We start from the raw sequence: 17,993 nt of genomic DNA on the forward strand, positions 1-17,993 counted from the left end.
GGTCCTTGGTCACCTGCCCAGTGGCTGCAGCTCCGAGGAGAATGGCCCCCAGGATTTGATGGAAGACAAAATTATCTTTGATTTCACCAAACATGAGGGAGAGGAGGAAATGGCTCTGGATCAGTGCTTGACCTCCGATGCACTGCCCGATGAGGAAATGTGGGACTTGAAACCACCCAAGGCTATACAGGGTGACAGTGTTCCTGCTTTACAAACTGAACAGCGCGATGGGGAAAGGTTGGCAGACTTGGACCTGTTTGCCGGAACCACAGATTGTCACAAACGTGATAGTTTTGATTGCCCGGTTCTGGAGTTGAATGGTTCGTCTTCTGACTCTGGATGGACTAGTGAACAAACAGTGGAGACGCTGTCACTCTCTACGATGGTGGGGTCTGACTCCATGGCTGTGGTCCCCATAGTGAATCGGAGAGAGGAAGACCCGTCACCTCTGAAGGCAGTGTTTGACGCTCTAGACCAGGATGGGGATGGATTTGTACGCATTGAGGAGTTTATGGAGTTTGCTGCTGCCTATGGGGCTGACCAGGTGAGACACACTACTTTTTTGATTTTTGTCTGTGTGTTGTTTTTGCTATTCAGTTCCCAGTCAATGCATGAGGGAGTGTAAGGTCATGGTGAATTGGTAATCTGAAAGGTTCTGTATGCTTGTTAACCAAGAGATCATAAGAGACTCATTCTGTCTATTGATTTTCCGCTTTACTTTAGAGAGCTTCCTGTAAAAGCTTAGTTAATTCCATCAACTGTAATCCATCCCTCTGATGTCAGTGTTTCCTAAAAGGGCGAGAGGCTTTTATTTGTAGGCTATTTTGGAACAAATACTAGGCAGCCAAGCTAACTGGTAGGCCTCTGTTAATGCCCATTATTACAACTAGTTTCACATAGAGTAAGAGGAGCCTAGATTATAAACGTCAGGTAACATGTTCTCACATGGAATAGGCATACACTCTTATTTGTTATTTTCCATGAAGAGGGAAAGCACTGGGGGGTTTATGTTAGCCCGAAATGCAATAGAACCCAGGAAACCTGAGCTCCAGGACTTTGGTGTACGATACTGAAGAACACCAGGCTATTTTATAATTCAAACCCTAAACGTAGCATAAAGGCCGGCAGATGGCGATATTGAGTCGTGTCATCTTACCGTCCAAACTCATTGTATGCAGCCTGCAATACATTCGTATCCCTCGTGGACCGCTTCGTACCTAAAACATTCCCCATTGGCTTAGATAGGCTTACATTTCCTCCTTAACTGTATTTAATGGCGAGAAGGCGGAAAAAAACTGGGAAAATATGCGTACTTTCCTTATGAATCAACATTTTCCACCACCATGCTAGTGGCGAAATGCTAATCCCGGTTGTGTATCGTGTTCAGCCAATCAAGTTGCAGCAGTCTTTTTTCACCCATAACCTCTTAAGAATCTGACCCTTTTTTTCAGTTTTTGCCTAAAATGACCCAAATCTAACTGCCTGTAGCTCAGGACCTGAAGCAAGGATATGCATATTCTTGATACCATTTGAAAGGAAACACTTTGAAGTTTGTGGAAATGTGAAATTAATGTAGGAGAATATAACACATTAGATCTGGTAAAAGATAATACAAACAAAATAACATGCATCTTTTTTGTTATTTTTGTTCCATCATCTTTGAAATGCAAGAGAAAGGCCACAATATAATATTGCAGTTTAGACGCAATTTAGATTTTGGCCACTAGATGGCAGCAGTGTGTGTGCAAAGTTTCAGATTGATCCAGGGAAGCATTGCAATACTGGACTATTTTGTATCAGGTCTGCCCAAATGTGCCGAATTGGTCAATTGATACATTTTCAAGTACATAACTATAGAGAACATACATTTTGTATTACCATATCATTTTTGTAAGTTTACACACTCCCAGGAATGTCATACATGATGGATCATTAGCTTATACACTAACTTTCACACATCTCGATGGCCGGGCGGGGTGGGTCTGGAGCCAGAGACAGCAGGGGTTCAAACTGTAGAACCCAGTTCCTACATTTGAATATAAAAATGGATTTTATCAAACAAAACTATGCTACATTTTATCTCTGGGACCCTTAGGATGACAAATCAGAGCAAGATTACTGAATGTAAGTACATTATTTACCTTCAGAGGTGAATGTATCAAACCAGTTGCGTGATACGTTTTTTGTTGTTGTGCACTCTCATCACCGTCCTGTATACGGGACACCGATCCCGTAGAGGTTAACCTAACGCAGCGCGGTATCGCGGAAAACCAAGACTGTTCTCAGGCCGGCGGGTCTGCCGGTTTTGACTAGCAGAAGTGACTTTTCGCAGCAGGTTAGGAGAATTAGCGTGGCAGGTTAGGAGAATTAGGTTAAGGTTAGGAAAAGGGTTAGGGCTAGCTAAAATGCTAAAAATTGACCCTGGCGTGACTCGAACATAACATATCTAGCTACAACCAGGTCTGCCCTGAGAACAATCTTGGTTTCCACAAATGTAACCGGATTGGCTGAACACGATACACAACATCTGTAATTAGCATTTAGCCACTCTAGCATGGTGATGGAAAATGGTGTTTCATAAGGAAAGTACTTATATTTCCCCAGTTTTTTTCCGCCTTCTCGCCATTAAATAAGGTGAAGGAGGAAATCGAAGCCTATTCAGCCTGAATGGAGAATGTTTTTTGTACGAACCGGTCTATAAGGGATACAAATGTATTGCCGGCTGCATACAATGCGTTTGGACAGTAAGATGACATGACTCAATATCGCCATCTGCCGGCCGTTGGGCTACCCTAAATGCAAACCTCCAGCTTTGCATTTATCAGCAATAGCAGTAAACTAGGCTTCAATGGGTCACAAAGGGTTTGTGAACACACTATTGAAACATGATCAGACGAGGCTTGAGAGTAATTTCATGCTTTATAGCTTGGGTTTGAAGTGAATTATCTGAGGATGAACTCAAGGCACTTATTCCCTTCATACCACAACTGTTAAACCCAGAGAATGCTAATTGGCCAATGGAGTCGAGAATAGATTTGGCCAACACTGCCACTCATTTTAAAACCTTGTTTGGATTAATATTTCGCCTAATCTCTCATTGGTCAGTGTTTAATAGCTGGGATTTGGCATGAATATCGCGATAAATCTGAAGGGAAATATACGGGCTGAAATGAATTCTGACAAGGCAGGCCTGGTACCTCCAGCCCTCTTATTCTACAAAACAAGCCACACTGATGACCAAATCTGCCCATAGGCAACATACCTCACCCCATTGTACTGGATAATCTCATGTGTAATGGCTGCTCCATTCTGCCCCAGCTATGACCTTCACCCATTCTCCATCCCAGGCATCTTGCTCTACACCCAAACGTATCACTTAAATTCTGTGGTTTTACTTCGCTAGGAAGTGAGGCCAATTAAAGAAAAACACAAAAATGCCTTCCACAGCTGTTGGGCGGTGAAAGGTGTAAAATAAATAATTTGATTGACATCCATCCCTTTTTGTGAAAATAATTGTAGTTGGGGAGATGTAGGTATAGGCTAGAGTTTCCCCTTTAGTTTTTTTTCATAGTCCTTTGGTTTTACTCAGAAACCACCCTGCTTTATTCCTCTGCAAGGCCATGGAGTTCATTTGATTATTTGTCTAGGAGAACATGGCTGGGCCAAGGTGTTGGATGTGGTTATATGTACACTAAAAGCTCAGTTTAGTACATAAACAATAAAGTAAAAAAAGGTGTCAGGTTCGTTCCTCTGTTGTCCAACATTCTTGCCTTTGTGCCAGTCCCAAAGGTCTGTTTCCACTACCGTTCAAAAGTTTGGGGTCACTTAGAAATGTCCTTGTTTTCCATGAAAACATACATGAAATTAGTTTGAATATAGCAAAATGCATAGGAAATGTAGTCATTGACCAGGTTAGAAATAATTATTTTTAATTGAAATAATAATTGTGTCCTTCAAACTTTGCTTTCGTCAAAGATTCCTCCATTTGCAGCAATTACAGCCTTGCAGACCTTTGGCATTCTAGTTGTCAGTTTGTTGAGGTAATCTGAAGAGATTTCACCCCATGCTTCCTGAAGCACCTCCCACAAGTTGGATTGGCTTGATGGGCACTTCTTACGTACCATACGTTCAAGCTGCTCCCACAACAGCTCAATAGGGTTGAGATCCGGTGACTGTGCTGGCCACTCCATTATAGACAGAATACCAGCTGACTGCTTCTTCCCTAAATAGTTATTGCATAGTTTGGAGCTGTGCTTTGGGTCATTGTCCTGTTGTAGGAGGAAATTGGCTCCAATCAAGCGCCGTCCACAGGGTAAGGCATGGCGTTGCAAAATGGAGTGATAGCCTTCCTTCTTCAAGATCCCTTTTACCCTGTACAAATCTCCCACTTTACCACCACCAAAGCACCCCCAGACCATCACATTGCCTCCACCATGCTTGACAGATGGCATCAAGCACTCCTCCAGCATCTTTTAATTTGGTCTGCGTCTCACAAACTTCGATTCATCTGTCCATAACACTTTTTTCCAATCTTCCTCTGTCCAGTGTCTGTGTTCTTTCGCCCATCTTAATCTTTTATTTTTATTGGCCAGTCTGAGATATGGCTTTTTCTTTGCAACTCTGCCTAGAAGGTCAGCATCCCGGAGTCGCCTCTTCACTGTTGACGTTGAGACTGGTGTTTTGCGTGTACTATTTAATGAAGCTGCCAGTTGAGGACCTGTGAGGCGTCTGTTTCTCAAACTAGACACTCTAATGTATTTGTCCTCTTGCTCAGTTGTGCACCGGGGCCTCCCACTCCTCTTTCTATTCTGGTTAGAGTCAGTTTGCGCTGTTCTGTGAAGGGAGTAGTACACAGCATTGTACGAGATCTTCAGTTTCTTGGCAATTTCTCGCATGGAATAGCCTTCATTTCTCAGAACAGGAATAGACTGATGAGTTTCAGAAGAAAGTTATTTGTTTCTGGCCATTTTGAGCCTGTTATCGAACCCACAATTGCTGATGCTCCAGATACTCAACTAGTCTCAAGAAGGCCAGTTTTATTCCTTCTTTAATCAGCACAACAGTTTTCAGCTGTGCTAACATAATTGCAAAAGGGTTTTCTAATGATCAATTAGCCTTTTAAAATGATAAACTTGGATTAGCAAACACAACGTGCCATTGGAACACAGGACTGATGGTTGCTGATAATGGGCCTCTGTACGCCTATGTAGATATTCAATAAAAAATCAGCCGTTTCCAGCTACAATAGCCATTTACAACATTAACAATGTCTACACTGTATTTCTGATCAATTTGATGTTATTTTAATGGCCAAAAAAATTGCTTTTGAACAGTAGTGTATAACAAGTAGGCCTAGGCTTACTTCCAGTAAGCACCCAACCTTTCAGTTGCAAATAACGTGCGAAAGGTTGGATGCAAATACCATTGTAACTGGTGACACACACACATTTGCGATTCATTATATTTTCAATGATGACCGTTCCGTATAGGCCTACTTCAGCACATTTAGCCTATCTTGCCAATTGTAGGCTAGTACAGAATTTCAGGACTGACCCTGAATGTGGTTACTGAAAGGAAGATCTTGGAAAGTTGGGGTGAATTTCTTTTTTAGGCAATTAAAGGACTTCCATTGTAGCTTTATCCACAATTCTTTCAGAGGAGACATTTTATTTTGTTAACCTTGTTTCCCTGATTTAGATTTTACCAGGGCGTTTTAAGCACAGATGCACTCTACATTATACAAGTTAGTTAGTGCATAGTGGTTGGCAAACAAAACAGTCACTCAATAAAGAGTCAAACCACCATTTAGGCCTAGTCAAAACATTGACAGTGGTTTCTTTCCAACGGGAACAGGATAGATTAGCAGGCTCTGTTGCTGGCTGACTAATCGCCTCTTTAAATCCCCTTCCCCCAGTTCAAAACGCCATTGTCACCCCTGTTCTTTCCTGTACACCCCCATAGGTATCTCTGGCTCCCCAGGCCGAGTGGTTAGGGAGGATTAAGTACAACATTGTATTCCCCTGAGTCAGAGGGGCTGTAATGTGGAGGGTACCACCACCTCCCTATGACCCCGTTTTCTGAGTGGGAGGGGGACTGCTTCACTCTCGACCATTATCGTGAGGTACCATATCTTGTTTTTGTGGCACAAGATAACTTAACATTTGGGAAACCCTCCCAGATCGTTGGTGTAGTCTAACACAGTGTTATTCCATGGTGTTTGGTTTCTGATGGACTCTTCCACGAGTAACGCCATTGTATCATTGTGGTTTTCCTGAAGTCCATGTTTATCAAGGATTTGTTTTGGATCGCGAAGCAGGTTGTGCAGATTGATTACCTCAGTGTCTCTCGTTGAACTGAGGTATTGCATGTCTGGTTTCCATGAGCTGTGGGCATGTTTGCGCCCTTTACAGCTTATTCAATTGGTTCTCAGATGTCCGCCTGGCCTATCATGACTAGAAAGAGAGAAAGATGGGCTCAGACTTGTTTGCTTTCTTCATTAAGGAAAGTAAGCAAGCAGTAGACAGACTTATCTCTAGAATTTGAATAATGTTATTTAATGACCTTTTGAGTGGGTTTGGTGTTCGTTGAGTCAAAGACAGTTTGGCATAGGCCTAGTTAGCAACACAACTTTTCCATCCAGTAGGATAGACAGACCTATAGAACCCATACAAGCCCACATAACCTAACCTTATATCTTAGATACCAAAATTAAATGAAAATTCCATTTGTTTTCGGTAAAAGGACAATATGACTAGGCCTAGCTATATACAGATAAAATGTAGGCCTAGTTATTCCCTCCTTGCTCGCCGGTAATACAAGCTTCTGAGTAATTAGGTTGCAGAAATAAAATACTTTTCTGGTGTATTTGTATTTATTATGGATCCCCATTAGCTCTTCCTGGGGTCCAGCAAAATTAAGGCAGTTCATACAATTTTAAAAACATTACAATACATTCACAGATTTCACAACACACTGTGTGCCCTCAGGCCCCTACTCCACCACTACCACATATTTACAGTACAAAATCCATGTGTACGTGTGTGTATAGTGCGTATGTTATCGTGTGTATGCACGACTGAACAGTAGTCCAGGTGTGACAAAACTAGGGCCTGTAGGACCTGCCTTGTTGATAGTGCTGTTAAGGTAGAGCAGCGCTTTATTATGGACATACATCTCCCCGTCTTAGATACTGTTGTATCAATATGTTTTGACCATGACAGTTTACAATCCAGGGTTACTCCAAGCAGTTTAGTCACCTCAACTTGCTCAATTTCCACATTATTTATTACAATATTTAGTTGAGGTTTAGTGAATAATTTGTCCCAAATACAATGCTTGTAGTTTTAGAAATATTTAGGACTAACTTATTCCTTGCCACCCACTCTGAAACTAACTGCAACTCTTTAAGTGTTGCAGTCATTTCAGTCGCTGTAGTAGCTGACATGTATAGTGTTGAGTCATCCGCATACTCAAAGTCAGTGGCATGTCATTAGTAAAGATTGAAGTAGTAATGGGCCTAGACAGCTGCCCTGGGGAATTCCTGATTCTAATTCTAACAGCCCCCACAATCTTCAATTTCTCTCAGCCAATCATCAGTCATTTGTGTAAGTGCTGTGCTTGTTGAATGTCCTTCTCTATAAGCATGCTGAAAGTTTGTTGTCAATTTGTTTACTGCAAAATAGCATTGTATCTGGTCAAACACAATGTTTTACTACAATAGTTTACTAAGGGTTGGTAACAGGCTAATTGGTTGGCTATTTGAGCCAGTAAAGGGGGCTTTACTATTCTTAGGTAGCGGAATTACTTTTGCTTCCCTCCAAGCCTGGGGGCACACACGTTCTAGTAGGCTTAAATTGAGAAATATGGCAAATAGGAGTGGCAATATCGTCCGCTATTATCCTCAGTAATTTTCCATCCAAGTTGGCAGACCCCGGTGGCTTGTCATTGTTGATAGACAACAATTTTTTCACCTCTTCCACACTCACTTTACGGAATTCAAAATTACAACAATGCTTGTCTTTCATAATTTGGTCAGATATGCTTGGATGTGTAGTGTCAGCAATTGTTGCTGGCATGTCATGCCTAAATTTGCTAATCTTGCCAATTAAAAAATCAATAAAGTAGTTGGCAATATCAGTTGGTTTTGTGATGAATTAACCATGTGATTCAATGAATGAAAGATGCCATGCCACAAATAAAATATAGCCTAAAAAGGTCCATAGAAAGTGAAGGTGTTCAGCATGACAGTGTGGGCAATGGGCATATAACGTTTGTTTACAGCAACTTATTTTATGAATGTGATACATTTTGTCTGTCCTTGTGGCTTTTTATTGTGCCTGTAAGCTTCACAAATCATTTTATTTTCCTTGTGGTGGAAGCTCTTGGCAAGTCTCTAGTGTACCCAAAAACCTTTCACAGGTAGGTATGAGCAGAGGATAATTAATATCTAACTTAGCTAACTTTACACTGCTAGGCCTGTATAGGACATTCCCTGCATTGACAGTTGTAGATGAGGGAAGCTATTGCATGTACGGTGTGATATCTGATATTTGCATGGATGTCTTGATCCTTTAATGGGGCCTCGGAGTTGAATGCAAATCCCATCCCGGAAGCATTCCAGGAAGAGGAGGTGTATGACAATTGTGGTGTGACAATCAGGCAACAGTGTGGATCTGAGGAGAGAAAAGGGAACAAGAAGAGTTAGTAGAGCATGGCGCTTGAAACACCAGGGTTGTGGGTTTGATTCCCACGGGGGACCAGTATGAAAAAAGTATGAAAATGTAGGAACTCACAACTGTATGACGCTCTGCATAAGAGCGTCTGCTAAATGACTTAAATGTAAATGTATATAGTCCCTCATGGAATTACATTTCACAGTGGCCACGCCCCTCTACTGGGGTACGGATGTAAAAATTCCTCAATCTGCCATTGGCGCCCATACAAATTTGCCTCAAGGTTGCCTTGTTAAATCTGACTGGTGACGATGACATGAATAAGTCAAACGTTTGGACGCCTACTCATTCAAGGGTTTTTCTTAATTTTTACTATTTTCTACATTGTAGAATAATAGTGAAGACATCAACTATGAAATAACACATATGGAATCATGTAGTAACCAAAAAAGTGTTAAACAAATCAAAATATATTAGATTTTAGATTCTTCAAAGTAGTCACCCTTTGCCTTGATGACAGCTTTGCACACTCTTGGCATTCTCTCAACCAGCTTCACCTGGAATGCTTTTCCAACAGTCTTGAAGAAGTTCCCACATATGCTGAGCACTTGTTGGCTGCTTTTCCTTCACTCTGCGGTCCAACTCATCCCAAACCATCTCAATTGGGTTGAGGTCGGATGATTGTGGAGGCCAGGTCATCTGATGCAGCACTCCATCACTCTCCTTCTTGGTCAAATAGCCCTTACACAGCCTGGAGGTGTGTTGGGTCATTGTCCTGTTGAAAACCAAATGATAGTCCCATTAAGCGCAAACCAGATGGGATGGCGTATCGCTGCAGAATGCTTTGGTAGCCATGCTGGTTAAGTGTGCCTTGAATTCTAAATAAATCACTGACGGTCTCACCAGCAAAGCAACACCAACACCATCACATCTCCTCCTCCATGCTTCACAGTGGGAACCACACATGCGGAGATCATCCGTTCACTTACCCTGCGTCTCACAAAAACACGGCGGTTGGAACCAAAAATCTCAAATTTGGACTCATCAGACCAAAGGACAGATTTACACTGGTCTAATGTCCATTGCTCGTGTTTCTTGGCCCAAGCAAGTCTCTTCTTCTTATTGGTGTCCTTTAGTAGTGGTTTCTTTGCAGCAATTTGACCTTGAAGGCCTGATTCATGCAGTCTCCTCTGAACAGTTGATGTTGATGTGTCTGTTACTTGAACTCTGTGAAGCATTTATTTGGGCTGCAATTTTTGAGGCTGGTAACTCTAATGAATTTATCCTCTGCAGCAGAGGTAACTCTGGGTCATCCTTTCCTGTGACGGTCCTCATGAGAGCCAGTTTCATGATAGAGCTTAATGGTTTTTGCGACTGCACTTGAAGAAACTTTAAAAGTTCTGGAAATTCTCCGGATTGACTGACCTTCATGTCTTAAAGTAATGATGGACTGTCATTTCTCTTTGCTTATTTGAGCTGTTCTTGCTATAATATGGACTTGGTATTTTACCAAATAGGGCTATCTTCGGTATACCAACCCTACCTTGTCACAACACAACTGATTGGCTCAAACGCATTAAGAAGGAAAGAAATTCCACAAATTAACCTTTTAACAAGGCACACTTGTTAATTGAAATGCATTCCAGGTGACTACCTCATGAAGCTGGTTGAGATAATGCCAAGAGTGTGCAAAGCTGTCATCAGGGCAAAGGGTGGCTACTTTGAAGAATCTCAAATATAACATATTTTGATTTAACACTTTTGTTTTGGTTACTAGATGATTCCATATGTGTTATTTCATAGTTTTGATGTCTTCACTATTGTTCTACAATGTAGAAAGTAGTAAAAATAAAGAAACCCTGGAATGAGTAGGTGTGTCCAAACCTTTGACTGGTACTGTATATCATTCACGAGTCACGCCATTTGGATGGGAGCTATAATCCAGTTATAATACTTTTTTTTTTTACTGTGTGCTGTTATTGCTTGAATTCAGGCTTGGCTGAACTGCTTTCAATGGGGAAAGATTGCTTCCGTACCCCACTTCCGTGTTTTCTTTGAAAACGCCACTTTCCTCTATGCTAGAGGAGGACCTGACTAGGGTTGAATATTTTCCCGGTATTTTACAAATGTTCCATCCCGTGAATAAATCACTTTTCTCCCGGATAACCCGGTATTGTGCCGTTATCCAATCCATACAGTTGAAGTCGGAAGTTTACTTACACCTTAGCCAAATACATTTAAACTCAGTTTTTCACAATTCATGACATTTAATCCTAGTAAAAATTCCCTGTCTTAGGTCAGTTAGGGTCACCACTTTATTTTAAGAATGTGAAATGTCAGAATAATAGTAGGGAGAATGATTTATTTCAGCTTTTATTTCTTTCATCACATTCCCAGTGGGTCAGAAGTTTACATACACTCAATTAGTATTTGGTAGCATTGCCTTTAAATTGTTTAACTTGGGTCAAACGTTTCGGGTAGCCTTCCACAAGCTTCCCACAATAAGTTGGGTGAATTTTGGCCCATTTCTCCTGACAGAGCTGGTGTAACTGAGTCAGGTTTGTAGGCCTCCTTGCTTGCACACGCTTTTTCAGTTCTGCCCACACATTTTCTATATGATTTAAGGTCAGGGCTTTGTGATGGCCTGACTTTGTTGTCCTTAAGCCATTTTGCCACAACTTTGGAAGTATGCTTGGGGTCATTGTCCATTTGGAAGACCCATTTGCGACCAAGCTTTAACTTCCTGACTGATGTCTTGAGATGTTTCTTCAATATATCCACATAATTTTCCTTCCTCATAATGCCATCTATTTTGTGAAGTGCACCAGTCCCTCCTGCAGCAAAGCACCCCCACAGCATGATGCTGCCACCCCCGTGCTTCACGGTTGGGATGGTGTTCTTCGGCTTGCAAGCAACCCCCTTTTTCCTCCAAACATAACGATGGTCATTATGGCCAAACCATTCTATTTTTGTTTCATCAGACCAGAGGACATTTCTCCAAAAAGTACGATCTTTGTCCCCATGTGCAGTTGCAAACCGTCATCTGGCTTTTTAATGGTGGTTTTGGAGCAGTGGCTTCTTCCTTGCTGAGCGGCCTTTCAGGTTATGTCGATATATGACACCTTTTACTGTGGAAATAGATACTTTTGTACCTGTTTCCTCCAGCATCTTCACAAGGTCCTTTGCTGTTGTTCTGGGATTGATTTGCACTTTTCGCACCAAAGTACGTTCATCTCTAGGAGACAGAACGCGTGTCCTTCCTGAGCGGTATGGCGGCTGCGTGGTCCCATGGTGTTTATACTTGCGTACTATTGTTTGTACAGATGAACGTGGTACCTTCAGGCGTTTGGAAATTGCTCCCAAGGATGAACCAGATTTGTGGAGGTCTACAATTTTTTTTCTGAGGTCTTGGCTGATTTCTTTTGATTTTCCCATGATGTCGAGCAAAGAGGCACTGAGTTTGAAGGTAGGCCTTGAAATACATCCACAGGTACACCTCCAATTGACTCAAATGATGTCAATTAGCCTATCAGAAGCTTCTAAAGCCATGACATCGTTTTCTGGAATTTTCCAAGCTGTTTAAAGGCACAGTCAAGTTAGTGTATGTAAACTTCTAACCCACTGGAATTGTGATACAGTGAATTATAAGTTAAATAATCTGTCTGTAAACAATTGTTGGAAAAATGACTTGTGTCATGCACAAAGTAGATGTCCTAACCGACTTGCCAAATCTATAGTTTGTTAACAAGAAATGTGTGGAGTGGTTGAAAAACGAGTTTTAATGACTCCAACCTAAGTGTATGTAAACTTCCAACTTCAACTATATATGATATAGGCTATTGCACATTACATTACGCACGACAGAAAAACATAAAAGCAGAATACCTATGTAAGAATGCCAGGGCGGCAGGTAGCTTAGTGGTTAAGAGCGTTGTGCCAGTAACCGAAATGTCGCTGGTTCTAATCCCCGAGCCGACTAGGTGAAAAATATGTCGTTGTGCCCTAATTGCTCCTGTAGTGTCGCTCTGGATAAGAGCGTCTGCTAAATGACTAAACATTTTAATGTAAAATGTTCATTGACTATAGCTCGGCTTTCAACACCATAGTACCCTCCAAGCTCATCATTAAGGCCCCGGGTCTGAACCCCGCCCTGTGCAACTGGGTCCTGGACTTCCTGACGGGCTGCCCCCAGGTGGTGAAGGAAGGAAACAACGTCTCCACTTTGCTGATCCCCCACAAGGGTGCGTGCTCAGCCCCCATCCTGTACTCCCTGTTCACCCATGACTGCGTGGCCAAGCACGCCTCCAATTCAATCATCAAGTGTGCAGACGACACAACAGTAGTAGGCTTGATTACCAACAATGACGAGACCGCCTACAGGGAGGAGGTGAGGGCTCTGGGAGTGTGGTGCCAGGAAAATAACCTCTCACTCAACATCAGCAAAACAAAGGGGGTGGTCGTGGACTTCAGGAAACAGCAGAGGGTGCACCCCCCATCCACATCGACGGGACCGCAGTGGAGAAGGTGGAAAGCTTCAAGTTCCCTGGCGTACACATCACCGACAAACTGAAATGGTCCACCCACACAGACAGTGTGGTGAAGAAAGCTCTTCAAGCTCAGGAGGCTGAAGAAATTCTGCTTAGCACCTAAAACCCTCACAAACTTTCACAGATGCACAATTGAGAGCATCCTGTCGGGCTGTATCACTGCCTGGTACTGCAACCGCCCGCAACCGCAGGGCTCTCCAGAGGGTGGTGCGGTCTGCCGAACACACCACCCGCCCTCCAAGACACATACAGCACCCGATCTCACAGGAAGGCCAAAAAGATCATCAAGGACATCAACCACCCGAGCCACTGCCTGTTCACCCCGCTATCATCCAGAAGGCGAGGTCAGTACAGGTGTATCAAAGCTGGGACCGAGAGAATGAAAAACAGCTTTTATCTCAAGGCCATCAGACTGTTAAATAGCCATCACTAGCACATTAGAGGCTGCTACTGCCTATTGAAATCCCTGGCCACTTTAAGAAATGGAACACTAGTCACTTTAATAATGTTTACATATCTTGCACTACTCATCTCATATGTATATACTGCATTCTATTCTATAATATTCTACTGTATCGTAGTCCATGCCGCTCTGTCATTGCTTGTCCATATATGTATATATTCTTAAATCCCATTCCTTACTAGTTTTGTGTGTATTGGGTATATGTTGTGAAATTGTTAGATATTAGTTGTTAGATATTAAAGCACTTTCGGAGTTAGAAGCACAAGCATTTCGCTACACCAGCTATAACATCTGCTAAACACGTATATGTGACAAATAACATTTTATTTGATTTGATGTAGCTAGCTATATGCTCTCTTGGGTAAATAAATGAAACTAGCTCCAGTAGGCTAATATTTTGGAGTGTGAACTCTATTACTGTGCTGTAATTTGTTATACTTTATGGACTACAATTACTCACGTCGTTCAAACCATGATAAAGCAGGTTGAGAACATGGGATTCTGGTACAGCAAATGCAGCCTACAAAGTTACAAGAATAGGTTAGCGAATTAGATGTTTATTTAGAAATATAATAGGGCCTATTTGTATAATTAGTAGGCTGATGCATATGTACCTTTTTAATAATATTTCCCTTAATGTTATTAGCCTACCTCCTCTTTCTCTCTCTTGTTGCTTCATTCCTTCCTCGCTTTCAACAGTTAAATGAAATACGTTTTGTTGTCCTTATCTTCATCATTCTAATGACATCCTTGAATATTATAAGACTAGAATTGGATGCAGAAGGCTTTTTACTTCTCTTCAATAAGATTGAATGGTTATGGGTCTGAATAAATAACTGCTATAGCCTACCGCCATCGCGCATTCCCTTTTTTTTCAATCTACCCGTGAGTTCTATTGGCTGCTGTATTTAACATTCAGCAAACAAGAGCTTGCGTCGCTCTTTGAATAGTCTATTGGTATAAGAAATGCTAACCAAAATTATGTCCAGTAAGCTATTCTAGTCTAGCTTTTCCTGCGTGCGACTCCAAGAGCTAAGGAGTGTTTTTTAAAGAGTGAGGCCAGCGGAGCACAGGTGCGTATTGCGCGAGAGACAGAGGCTATACGTTAGAAGCTTATTATGCATAACTCATCATTCATTAGCTACATATAAGGATAATACTGCATTTAATTTATTACCTGAAAGATGTAGGCTAGGACATCTATAAATAGAGCTATATATCAATATAGAGTGCATTTTGAAAGTATTCAGACCCTTTGACTTTTTCCACATTTTGTTACTTCCTTATTATAAAATGGGCAAAACAAATTTATTTTCCTCATCAATCTAATACCCCGTAATAACAAAGCGAAAACAGGTTTTTAGATGTTTTTATTTATTACATAAGTATTCAGACCCTTTGCTATTAACTAGAAATTACGCACAGGTGCATCCTGTTTCCATTGTTCATCCTTGAGATGTTTCTACAACTTGATTGGAGTCCACCTGTGGTAAATTCAATTGATTGGACATGATTTGGAAGGGCACACACCTGTCTAAATAAGGTCCCACAGTTGACAGTGCATGTCAGAGCAAAAACCAAGCCATGAGGTCAAAGGAATTCTCCGTAGAGCTCCGAGACAGGATTGTGTCGAGGCAGAGCGCTCAGGACCTCAGACTGGGGCGACGGTTCACCTTCCAACAGGAGAACGACCCTAAGCACACAGCCAAGACAACGCAGGAGTGGCTTCGGGACAAGTCTCTGAATGTCCTTGAGTGGTCCAGCCAGAGCCCGGACTTGAACTCGATCGAACATCTCTGGAGAAACCTGAAAATAGCTGTGCAGCTATGCTCCCCATCCAACCTGACAGAGCTTGAGAGGATCTGCAGAGAAGAATGGGAGAAACTCCCCAAATACAGGTGTGCCAAGCTTGTAGCGTCATACCCAAGAAGAGTCGAGGCTGTAATCGCTGCCACAGATGCTACAAAGTACTGAGTAAAGGGTCTGAATACTTATGTAAATGTGATAATTTCTAAAAACCTGTTTTTGCTTTGTCATTATGAGGTATTGTGTGTAGATTGATGAGACCCCCCCCCCCCCCCCCCCCAAATTTAATCAATTTTAGAATAAGGCTGTAACGTAACAAAATCAAGGGGGTGAAATATCAAGGGGTCTGAATACTTTCCGAATGCACAGTATACTGAAGAAAAATATAAACGCAACATGTAAATGGTTGGTCCCATTTTCCATGAGCTGACTTAAAAGATCCCAGAAGTTTTCCATACGCACAAAAAGCTTATTTCTCTCAAATGTTTTGCACAAATTTGTTTACATCCCTGATAGTGAGCATTTCTCTTTTGCCAAGATAATCCATCCACCTGACAGGTGTGTCATATCAAGAAGCTGATTAAACAGCATGATCATTACACAGGTGCACCTGGTGCTGGGGACTACAAAAGGCCACTCTAAAATGTGCAGTTTTGTCACAACACAATGCCACAGATGTCTCAAGTTATGAGGGAGCATGCAATTGGCATGCTGACTGCAGGAATGTCCAACAGAGCTGTTGCCAGAGAATTGAATGTTCATTTCTCGACCACGTCGTTTTAGAGAATTTGGCAGTATGTCCAACCGGCCTCACAACCGCAGACCACGTGTAACCATGCCAGCCCTCCACATCCACTTTCTTCACCTGTGGGATCGTCTGAGGTGGGATGCGGAGGAGTATTTCTGTCTGTAATAAAGCACTTTTGTGGGGGGAAAAATCTTTCTGATTGGCTGGGCCTGGCTTCCGAGTAGGTGGACCTGGCTCCCAAGTGGGTGGGCCTATGCCCTCTCAGGCCCACCCATGGCTGCGCCCCTGCCCAGTCATGTGAAATCCGTAGATTAGGGACTAATTAATTTATTTCAAATGACTGATTTCCTTATATGAACTGTAACTCAGTAAAATCTTTGAAATTGTTGCATGTTGCATTTTTATATTTTTGTTCAGTATAGAACAAGATTTATGTATTTTGTGTGCAGTTTGAATGGAGTTGATGGAGAGAGAAAGACTGCGAGAGAGTGCTCACGCGTGCACTGATTTAAAGCAATGATATTTGAGCGATAGGCTGTTTTTAAAAGTCTGCTACTGCAATTTCAAAAAAATCTTTACAATGAAGAAATGTGACCCCCGAAAGCCAGATGGAGATGGATAAATTAGACACGCATTCAGTCTTTGTATTACTGTAGCATAAACTATGCTGCAGCAAATGTTAGGCATACCTGTTACAAGAAAAAAGTTACCATGATGAGATGATTGGTCAACATGCATTGTGAGCTGTGCTCCATACTAAGATGTGCTGTCTGTCCCCATCCTGAGCGTTGGTGATTCATCATGCAGAGGCCGTAGAGAAGCCAGAGTTCGCATATAATTTAACAGTTCCATTTCACACCTTGCTGTTCATATTAATAATGTATTATAATTTACCGGTTTCTTGCAGTTATTTATTCCAGGAAAAGGGAGTGGTTTTGGGCGGTAAATCCCGGTAACCGGGTTCCCACCATTCAACCCTAGACCTGACCACTGAAGGGTTAGACTAGTTAGTGAGACTAGTTAGTGGCAAGGGACTAAAATGTAACTGGGCTGAGAAAATAAGACTGAGAAGACAATGGAGATGAAGGAAGAGCCTGAATGTGATGTGGTGGAGGCAATGAGAATGAGATCGAAGAGAGGAGAAAATGAAAGAAATGAGACTGAAGGCGGGGATTCATGATGTTGCCAGTCTAACCACCTCAACCTTTTAGTCTGTCTCGCAGTTGTTTTGATTTCCCTGAGGTGTGATGATCAGAAAATGTTACAGTAAATAAGTAACTGACGTGTAAGGTACAGGACGCCCTGCTGCTTAATTCTAAACAACTCACAGCCACAATCTTAACCCTCCATTATCGCACATTGAGCACCCTCAAAATAAGGTCACCCCAGGAGAGAAGACATGGCAGTATCAGGGAATTGGAAGATCACAAAATGGACAAGGTCTTTTCAACCAACACCAGTGGGTTTTGACCTAGTTTCCACACAAAGCCCTTGGCCCTGCATTGTGGTGGTGGCAGGCAGCTCTTGTCCATCCACCTCCCTCGCCCCTCTACAGACATCCAGCCAGTCAGCCTCCCCTGGCCTGCTTTTATGTACATTCCCACTAATCCTCAATGGAATGTCCGCTGCCCTGTCCCAAACCCCCATCCTGTGTGTGTTGCATTGTTGTTCACAGAAATACACTCCCATTAGCCCCATCTCCCTATCGATCTAGGCTATTGCTAGTGAAGTGTCAGTAATAGTTATTCAACACAGTA

The 17,993-nt window shown here is 42.2% G+C and overlaps 1 protein-coding gene across 1 annotated transcript in view; it reads left to right on the forward strand.

The window, feature by feature from the left end:
- The first annotated feature begins 230 nt into the window (after positions 1-230).
- Positions 231-17,993, forward strand: part of LOC311136284 (rab11 family-interacting protein 3-like) — a 50,492-nt gene continuing 32,729 nt past the window's right edge. Inside the window, exon 1 of the mRNA XM_084170415.1 lies at positions 231-544. Coding sequence (XP_084026541.1) covers positions 383-544 — 162 coding nt within the window. The 5' untranslated portion in view covers positions 231-382. The remainder of the gene's footprint in view (positions 545-17,993) is intronic.

The sequence above is a fragment of the Coregonus lavaretus genome, assembly GCF_964263955.1.
Source record: "Coregonus lavaretus genome assembly, chromosome: 1".
Lineage (NCBI taxonomy): Eukaryota > Metazoa > Chordata > Actinopteri > Salmoniformes > Salmonidae > Coregonus > Coregonus lavaretus.